At 44.1% G+C, this 9797-nt stretch overlaps 1 protein-coding gene across 4 annotated transcripts; it reads left to right on the top strand.

Annotated features, from left to right (window-relative positions):
- The first annotated feature begins 2901 nt into the window (after positions 1-2901).
- On the top strand, positions 2902-8708 carry fosb (FBJ murine osteosarcoma viral oncogene homolog B). 4 transcript variants are annotated; one of them, XM_041940536.1, is made up of 6 exons: positions 2902-3125; positions 3529-3716; positions 5404-5787; positions 6230-6337; positions 6749-7093; positions 7254-8708. In XM_041940536.1, exons 1-6 carry the CDS (start codon positions 3062-3064, stop codon positions 7317-7319), a joined length of 1155 nt encoding a protein of 384 aa, XP_041796470.1. In that variant the 5' UTR covers positions 2902-3061; the 3' UTR covers positions 7320-8708. The 4 variants fall into 4 exon arrangements, with proteins under 4 accessions (XP_041796470.1, XP_041796469.1, XP_041796468.1 ...); XM_041940535.1 differs by having other exon boundaries at positions 3559-3716; positions 6749-8708; XM_041940534.1 differs by having other exon boundaries at positions 5404-5757; positions 6749-8708.
- Positions 8709-9797: the final 1089 nt, after the last annotated feature.

Raw genomic sequence — 9797 nt, 5'->3', positions numbered from 1 at the left:
ACGCTAAGAGACAGGGGCAAGCAAAACAAAGCACATCAGGGGCATTAGACGGTACTGCATCTATTTTTTCACCTGGCTCGGCTGGAGTCTAGACCACCACAGGTTGTAAACAAACAAACTCTCAAGAAACAAAATAGTTTATAGAGAGGGGACTACAGTCTCAGTTAAACTCCATTATCCCTCCTCACTCTCAATGTAGCCAAGACTAGTACAGTGATTTAGGTACAGAAAGCCTCTGAAAAGACATAAATACTTCAACTGGCTGTTACACTTTATAATGATGTTGAAATACCAACAACTTCAACTTTAAACTACAAGCTCTCAAATATAAACTGAAACCATGATACTTGTTTGACAAAGTGCTCTCTGATACATTTTAAGTGTTAATTGATTGTTTTTGATTAACTGCATGTGGTGAGGACGTCCTGAAAGCAGTGTTGCCAGTGAGAGGATTATCCTTATGAAATAAAGTCAACTGAATTAATTGAATTAAATTCAGTGCATCAAAGGATGGTTGAGAAAGCGGGAAGAATTAAATAAAGCCCATCTAAGAAAGGTTCATTTACTGTGTGGTGTCTGACACTGAATCTGAAAATTGCCTGAAAAGAAAGAAGTCAGTTTGTCTTGTGGACCACAAGACAAACTGACTCGTTACCAACACATTCACAATACAATGATTAACAACAAGATGCGTAGATGTGTATTGCGCGTTGCTCATCGTGCGCGTCTTTGCGTTTCACCAGCTGCGACCAGGACACCAGACAAACACGCGTTCAGTAAACACCAACGACGTCAACTTCACTTTCTCTGTCGCGGCTGACGTTGCGACGCGAAAACCAGCAGCCGCTGACGGTTAAAACTGTGCTAAAACAACAAAGACCGCTGTAGTTTACTAAGCTTTGCTGCTGCTCCCCGCACACAAAGAATCCGGAAGCCATATTGAGCGCCGCTGTCTGTCACTCACAGCCCGTTACCACGGAAACTGGTTGCTAGGCGGCATAACAAAAAGACCAAATTTATACGTCCTTGCGTCAGAGGCAACGGCGTATCCATGGCGACAGAACGCTACACACATGCAGTAGACCCGTGGATAGCACATGGTGCCTCCCGGCCACTTGTTTTAACCTAAATATCGTTTTTTTTGTACGGTTACAGTGAATATGACATTTGAATAGTGTTGCGAGGGGAAACACATGTTGTCACTGTGAGGTATGTTTGTATGTGTCAACATAGAAATTAGCATACACATCTGAAACAGCAGTATTTATCAGTAGTCATCCTCATGATTTCTTGCACTCACCCCGTCATGTCCTGCTATTATCGCTTGTTTCCCCGTGAATGTGGGCTGTTCGCCTGCGTTATCAGCCATTCACCTCAATAATTCCCCATCATGAACTGACATCGACGGAGTTAGTCATCCCGGTTCAGCAGCAGAGCACCGGTAACGGCAGCTCGGATGGGACACAGCGTCTTCCGTGGATCCTCGTCTCTGACGTTTGTTGCTAGCGCTGACTAATAACTTGTTATCCCCAGCTCTTCTCTTTTTTGCTCACGCCTTTCCACACGTTGGCCCTTACAGAGCAGCATGCCCGCCCCGTGCCATTGTTTGACATCACAACCAAAAACCGTAGGCCTTGTATTTTAGATTTTCATTCATGATTTGCCACCCGGTCTTCCCGCAATTTAGCCTGTGGAGCAACCCCCCCTCCAACAAAACCTCCCACCCGCCACATTCCCACTGGTGTCCTCCTGTAGGCTATAATAATGAATCACTGTCTGCTCGGCTGGGTGATGTTTGCAATGACAGGCGCTGATTTCCGTCACTGCTGCCCACTGTCCGTGACAGAATTACACTGCTGTTTACCAATTTATGATGTGTGCTTTTTGTTTTTTTATTCCGTTTTATTCATTTTTAACCCGGTCTAAATGCGGCTGTTTATGCTTTGCGTGATCTGTAACAATCTTGCCTACGCTGAAATCCACAAATATGTTAATCTGCCTGAAAGACTGGGTGCAGTCGGGGATGTACTGTATACAGTTTGAAGGTATTTCTCAACCTGCGCTAAATCCACAACTGGCACCGTGCCTGACTTCAGGTTTAGGGAGTGTTCAGACACAAATGAAAAGGAGTCTTTCCTCCCATTAAACGTTAAGCTCTCAAACTCGGAGGACTCCCTAGGGCGTGTCCTGAGAAACTTCACAGCAGGATTTCCCCTTCAGCATGCCTGGCGGGATTCCGTCCTGGAGTGACTTAGACCTCTGGATGTTGCATAAATGGGCCACTGTAAATCGTCTGATGTTCTTCAGGTTATACTCAAGCTTTACATGAGATCCAGAACAACCAGATTGGCTATAGAACACCGTGTCTTCTGTTTATCAAGCCTACAATATATAAGAATAATGTTGAGGTTGATTATTGATTTCAACACAATGAACGCAACAACACTCCTCAAATTCTTATACAAAACGTAGACATTATAGAAGTAGTTATATTACAGTATAATATCTTGACGTAGCCATGACCCAAAAATGTTCCAATCTAGATCTAGATACACGCGGAGAGTCCTAAATATATACTTTCCATGTTTATCACTGAAGTTTCTTAAAATTTCCTTTCAGAAATTGTCAGACGGTGAGAAATATCTCGTGCCTGTGATAGTATAAAAAAAAATCTATTATTATCCGTCGGTGAGGTGAGCTTGGTCCATTTCGGTGGGAGAGGGATTCCCTCAACGTCACCAAGGATACCAAACACAACAAGCACAAATATGGGCATGTACGTCAGCGGAACTCCGAGGCGGGACTTAGACGCTAGAAATGCCTTGGTTGTACTCGTTGAGGATGGATTCATTCATAAGACAAGATCAGCTACTGTGCACCGTAATACAAGCTGATGTCCTCCGGCGTACCGTGAGCGGACTTTATGGATCTATAATCGCATATTTGACGAGCGGATAAAGGAGAGCGCTCCGAGGATTTAACGCTCAACTACAGGACTTCTGAACGCATTGAATTTGGACACTTTCCCCACTAAACGCGGGGAACTGGATTAAGCTTCTTCATGCAACTTTTTTGGAAAGAAACCAAGAGCATCTCACCGGGGAATATCAAAAAGATCAGCAACTGTAAGTCACATTGATCTCATAAGGATGATATACAGAATGAAGTGTTTGAAATAAATGCTTGCTTTCTGTCCAGCGCTGCTTGTCAGTCTGCCTAATGTAAGATCCATTAAGACATCTTGTCCTGTTGATATCGCTTTCGCAAAATATCTCGATGTGTGGTTTTGTGTAAAACACTCCGCTGGACGTGTTTTGTTCAGTGAGGAATGAATTTAAGCACACAAAAGTATTTAGCCTCGCCGGCGGTGGTGATTGTCCGACTTTTATCGGAGAAATGCCATTACCAAAGTCACTAGTTGGGTTTGGTTAACTGCACACTACCTATAACATCTGTCACTCTCCCCTGACAGCAGTCTACCTGCTTTAAAGTAACACTGTTGTCCGCGCCGCTGCCCTGTCGCTGCAGGTGACATCGCGCTCTCTCCGGTAACTGCAGGTGTCACGTTCTCTTTCGGTCCCTCCGGGGAAATGTACCAAGGCTTCCCGGGCGACCCAGACAACGGATCCCGCGGAAGCTCGTCTCCATCCATAGAGTCCCAATACCTTTCCTCCGTGGACTCCTTCGGGAGCCCGCCGACCACCAGTGCTCCGCAGGTGAGTTGGAGACTATTAAGGAAAAATAACGCATGTGGCCCATTGAATCATTGCCTACTCTGCCTTGCGAAAATCCATTTAGACTATCAGCAAATTTTCATCACCGTGTTTGTGTGTGAGCGTGTGTGCATTCATTCATAAATGCAACAAGTCTGACTCATGGTCTTACATGCACAAATGGACCTGTGATTACTTTACTGTATATAGGTTTATTGGCTAAAAAGGGCATGTTTGCTAAAACGTTTCCAGATAAATAAACCCTGCATGTTTTGTCAAATTAACAATGTATGCTTTGTAGACAGTGTCATAGAAACGTTATGGTTTGTTTTTTTATATTCACTTTCAAAGGCTATTATGGCATATATCCTATATGGTATCGTCTAAAATTGCACTTTTTGAATGTGGTAGTTTAGCACCCTATATGTGCTTTGTACATGGCATAACAATAGAAAAAAACCGCATAGCCTAAAATGCACTATAATATCGGGATATACCAAATTAGTTAGCATGTAGCCTAATTCTTCCTGCAATAAAGTAGTTATATAGAAAAGAATATAGCATACATAAACAAACGATTGAAACTGTAATCTATACATTTTGCAAAATATATGACTCAGATTCTTATAGACTTTTAATGGCACTTATTTTTTATTTCTATCAGAGGCTAGTGATGGTGCCTCTGTTGTCGCATGTAGAAATCCATTCACTTTGTACTTCTGCGTCCCTTCAGTCAGATATAAATAGTCTCGCTAAGTATATCAACAACCCAATACAGATTTACCTGGATCTGTTGCTTGTGGTAGCCCCGGTAGCGGCCCGAAAGCTTTGACAACGTGCTCCGTCTACAGCACGCCGCAGAACGGATGACAGAGTTCTGGAACTGTCCTACGTAAGCGCCGCAGCCCCGCCCCGCCCCACTGCCCGCTTCTCTCCTTCCACGCGCTCCGCTCTCCTCTCACAGGCCTCGCCGTGACGTAAATGCTTGGTCTATTTTGGAGTGCTACGTCGCGTTGCCAAGGGGAACACCGGGGGTGTGACGGGGGAGGAGGAAGAAGGAGGGGGGGGACGCTCTCTGAGAGAAATGATTGGTCGAGGCGGCCGCTTTCAGAGCCGAATGTCCCAATGTCTTAACACACTTTTACATGAATATTAATGAAAGACGATACGGTCTTTGTACAGTCAAATATGAAACAACACATACACGACAGATTTGCGATTTATACGTGCATTTCAAACTTATATACAGATACATAGAAAAAGTTGTTAGATGATTATATAAACCTTTTTTCCCACACATACACAACGCCTATAATTATTTGTTCCAGCACTTGACTTAAGCTTTATCTTATTTATATGAAGTTAAAATGCCATTTTTATACCTCAAATTTGCATATATATGTCATGCCATGTATCCATTTCAGTTTTTTTTAATTATAATTAAAAATAGGATCTTGTTCAGAATTACAGTACAGTCGATAAAATGTAAAAATGGATCCTTGATGACAGTGCTTGGTTATAGAGGTAAAGTTTAACCTAGTGGATTTGGTAATAAGTCTTTTAAAATATGACAAGCATCCTGCTCTGGGCATGTTGCTGCTTGTATTGCCTCTCTTTGTCGAAGAGTTTACTGATCTACAGTGGCTTTACATGGTGTGTAAAACTCTACTTGTTCATGTCTCCTGCTCAGGAGTGTGTGTCAGCGGGAGCTGGTTTGAGCATTGCGGACAGTGGGCCAGGGGCCAGTGCTGGAGGGGAGATGCCCGGTTCATTCGTGCCAACCGTCACCGCCATCACCACCAGTCAGGACCTGCAGTGGATGGTTCAGCCGACCCTCATCTCTTCCCAGGCCTCTGGACAGAGTGGGTCCACTGGTACCACAACCATGACCCAGCCAGTTTCACTGGTTGACCCATATGACATGCCAGGCCCCAGTTATTCATCGGGGTCTGGATTTACTCCTCCAAGTTCAGACACTCCAGGCCCAGCACCGGGCCCCATCCGCCAGTCCAGAACCCGTAGCCGCCGTACACGAGAAGAGTCTGTGAGTGAAGATGGAGATGTTGGTGTGTTAGTAAGTGTGTGTGCTTGAACGGTTTGTTTGTTGACCTTTGCATGTTACATATGCAGTGCAGGTAGATCACTTACATGGGCACCAAAAGAATCAGATCCAGCGACTTTGTACTGAGCTGTTAAGCAGTGGTGTGCACAAACACTTTCAGGGGCATGGGTAATCAACAAAAAGTGGCACCTCCATGTCTGCAGTAGGACCTTCTCATTTACACAAACTTACTAAACAGGGAAATGGGGGCAGTGCAGGTAATTTCTATGTAGACAGCTGTGTGGGAGGAGGGCACAAACCACCAGAGTGTGTGTTTCAATTTTAAATGGTAAAATGGCTCTCAAGACAACCGTAGAAGGTGTGCCCACCACTGCTGCTTGAACAATATGACTACATTTTCAAGAATAAAGGCAAAACTTTTATCCTAATCTGTTTTTTCTTCTCTTCATCCTAGCTTACACCTGAGGAGGAGGAGAAGAGGCGTGTTCGGCGAGAGAGAAACAAGCTGGCTGCCGCCAAATGCAGGAACCGCAGACGAGAACTCACAGACAGACTGCAGTCGGTGAGCTTGGCCCTGTTATACTTGCCAAAATGAGTAATGATCATAATTACATACTTAACATTACCTCCCATAGCATTGCAGAGTGTGTTAATAAATGTGTAGACTACAAGAGAGAGGATTATGGTAATGGGGTGTTGCTGTAGCTGTGGTGAAGACAATTATAGTCCCCAGGACAGACTAATTAATGGGCTTTTGTATAAGCCACCTTACATATCCAACTGCAGGTGAGGAAGTATTTCTGTTGAGATGGATACATCCACCTCCACAAACACTGAAGTCGAGTTTTGGTGTAGCTAACACTCTCACTTTCTGCTGCACATCTTCTTCCCTCCTCTACCCATTTCACCCATCTTTGTCCTGTTCCCCCATCCCAATGTCCCTGTGTCTCTCATTCTCTGTACCTGCCCACAGGAGACGGACATACTGGAGGAGGAGAAGGCAGAGCTGGAAGCTGAGATCTCAGAGCTGCAGAAGGAAAAGGAGCGCCTGGAGTTTGTCCTGGTGGCCCACCAACCGAACTGTAAGATCCCATACCAGGACCAACCTCAGCAGAGCTCGGCGCAGCTCCCTCCAGTCCAGTCCCAGCTCCCTCCCCAGAGCTTACAACCTCCTGTCTCCATTGTGGGCTTGGCTGTGAAGGAGGACTCTTTCTTTCTGCCTCCTGCCTACACAGCCCATCCAGCCTCCACACAGTCCCAGCCACCGGTTCAGCAGCAGCAACTCCAGCAGCAGCCTCAGCCAGGGATAATGCAGGAGGTAGAGTTTTCTCGTTCTTTCTATGGCTCAAGTGAGCCAACACCAGGCGGGCCATGCCTCATGGCCAGCGACAGTGGTGGTGGTGGTGGTAACCATGACGATGCGGCCATTGGCAGCTACAACACCTCATACACATCTTCATTTGTGTTCACCTACCCAGAGGGAGCCTGCGGGGTCAGTGCCAACCAGCGGAACAGCAGTAGCGAGCAGTCACCTGATTCCCTGAACTCGCCTTCGCTGCTGGCACTCTGACTGACCGACAGACACACGCGCACACATATCAACACAAACACACACGCTCGCTGGAAGTAGAGGCTGAGGCAAGCACATGCACAGTACCTATCAGTCTCACAGTTTGGAAAAAAAAAAACAGAAACCAATCATTTGTTCCTGATTGGCTTAAAGTTTACACACTCTGAAATACATTCCAATTAAGAGCCATACAAATAGTTGCACATGAATTATATTAGAGATAACCTTTAACATTGAGTTTAAACAATAAATCATTTCTTGCTTTGAATCATCGGAATACCTGCAACTGGACAACATAAGTGAATCGAGTCACAAAATCAAGTCCAAGTTGCCAATCGTAGGTGCTCTGAATGAACAGGATAATTCACAAAGAATAATCTCAATCTTCAACATGTACAGTACATTGAATGAGGCACCACAAGCTCTCTTTACACTCCAACAAGCACCAGTGCCCCCAACTTGTTCCCTCTGTCGGTTGCCCCTTTTCCAGTGCTCTTGCTCTCATCCTTTTCCATCCTTTTCTTCCTCTTGCTGAATGTATTTGTGCAAACCTGAAATAGGCACGAAGGACACTTTGTTCAGGGTCTTTTCTTGTGGGACAGACAGCTGATTTCTCGCTCACCTCTAACCCTTCATCTGCTCGACTTCCCTCTGCTTCTTCATTTGCTGCTTGGACTTGGCAAGTTGGGGATCTGAGTATCACAGCCTCCACTAAATCTTGTGCTTTCTTCTCTCGTTTATAAAAAGTCTTCTGCCGTCTGCCTACCTGCGACCCATCTCTGCCCATCTCTGTTTCTCCTCTTCTGTCTCTGTGTTTCTCCCTCTCTCTCTGAAGTCTTCAACCCCCGAGAGCCCGAAGACACCCTCCAGCCCTTGGGACCTTGAGTGAATGACGGCCCAACTAACACGCCCTTTTGCACCCTCTCATAGAAGGACATGGATGCAACCCCCCCCCCCCATACAGAAGAACCTTTTTCTTGGAGCACATTGCTCAAAGCCGATCCTTACAGTGAACAGCAGCTAAATACTTTCACACACGCACATAGATGCATAATTGATGAACGCAACATGCAAGACGGATGCCACTGTCTTCTGCTGAGCCATTTTTCAATGTTCACACAGTGATTAGACACATCTCGTGTTGTGAGGATGGTTAAAAGTGAGGATGGAGAGGTTTAGCAGGAAGGGAGGAAGTAAGTGCAACCCAGCTGGACAGACTCAAATGGAGAGAGGATGACTTCTATCCTAATAATTGATTTTTGCAACCAAATGTTGAAAACAAAGAAAAGGTTAAATGTTAAAAACAAAGCAAAAAAAAAAAAAAAAAAAGAGGAAGAAAGAAAAGAATCCTGCTCTTGCCAACTGTGTGGAAGGGTGACCTCAGTAAAAACACCTCCATACCACGGAGCTTCATCACCCTGGGCCTACATGCGCATATTCACACCATCGCTTTGAAGTCTCTGAACTGAAGATACAGACGTTTTGTTGTAGCGCACCAGCTCAGTGTTTTGCTCAGAATCAATCAGATGTGAACCAATGCCTTTATTTAGAGGAGAGACGTTTTTTTGTAGTGATTCAGACAACCTCTAAACATTGGGCTCGGTGGTCTCTGTACCTCCCCTGTTCTCTCAGCAGAGATGAGGCGGGGGTGCGTTTATTGTGAGTGCGTCCACTCCGAGGCACCTGGCCCGTTTATTTCTTTCTTTATTGAGGTTGATGTGGCGAGTGAGCACAAAGCAAGGCCTGGAAACAAAAGGGGAGAACATGTGGGCTGATGTTGTGGAGTGAGCGTCCTTTCTTTGCCTGTGAATTTGTATAATTTGTTTTTCTTGTGTGTTTGAGTGAGAATTGTTATATATTTTAATGTCTGTTTGTTTGTGTGTTTGATTGTTTTGCATTGACCTCTGCTTTCATTTGTACTGTTGCCATTTCTTTTTGTTAGTTTGTTTTGTTTTTTTAATTCGGGAGATTTCCTTATAACTGTCACTATTATTATTTCATCGTAACGATTGTTTCATAATTTTATTGTATTTCATTTGGCAACTTTGGAGGCATGTTGTGCACTACAAAAAAAAATCTAATTATAAGTCTATATGCATATACATATATACAGGTAACATGTATATATAAGTGTATGTACCATGATTGTAAAGTATGAATGTCTACAAATCTAAATGGGATATTTTTGTCAATGAAGAACAAGATAAAATGTTACTGAGGTTTAGTTTTAAAATGAATATTTTTCTAAAGGAACAAAAAAAACTATAATAAATTTAAAGTACTGCCCTGTCCCTAAAGATGAAGCAAGATGTCACTGCCTCTATCAATGTGTATTTATGTTTTATAGACAATATAAAGCACTATCCAAGTTACATTAAATGTATGTTTATAATTATGATGTTAGAAGGTTGTGGTAATGCCTTTGTTTTGTTTGTTTTTCTCTGTGAGGTCT

The sequence above is a fragment of the Chelmon rostratus genome, chromosome 7, assembly GCF_017976325.1.
Source record: "Chelmon rostratus isolate fCheRos1 chromosome 7, fCheRos1.pri, whole genome shotgun sequence".
Lineage (NCBI taxonomy): Eukaryota > Metazoa > Chordata > Actinopteri > Chaetodontiformes > Chaetodontidae > Chelmon > Chelmon rostratus.
The sequence above is the reverse complement of the archived record's forward strand: the minus strand, read 5'-3'. Positions and strand labels throughout refer to the sequence as shown.

Excerpts from the sequence above, each read along its gene's own strand:
- fosb (XM_041940533.1), top strand. The coding sequence starts at position 3,062 with ATGCAACTTTTTTGGAAAGAAACCAAGAGCATCTCACCGGGGAATATC. Across the intron at positions 3,126-3,528 it reads TATCAAAAAGATCAGCAACT|GTGACATCGCGCTCTCTCCG; the intron begins GTAAGTCACATT and ends CTGTCGCTGCAG. Across the intron at positions 5,788-6,229 it reads ATGGAGATGTTGGTGTGTTA|CTTACACCTGAGGAGGAGGA; the intron begins GTAAGTGTGTGT and ends TCTTCATCCTAG.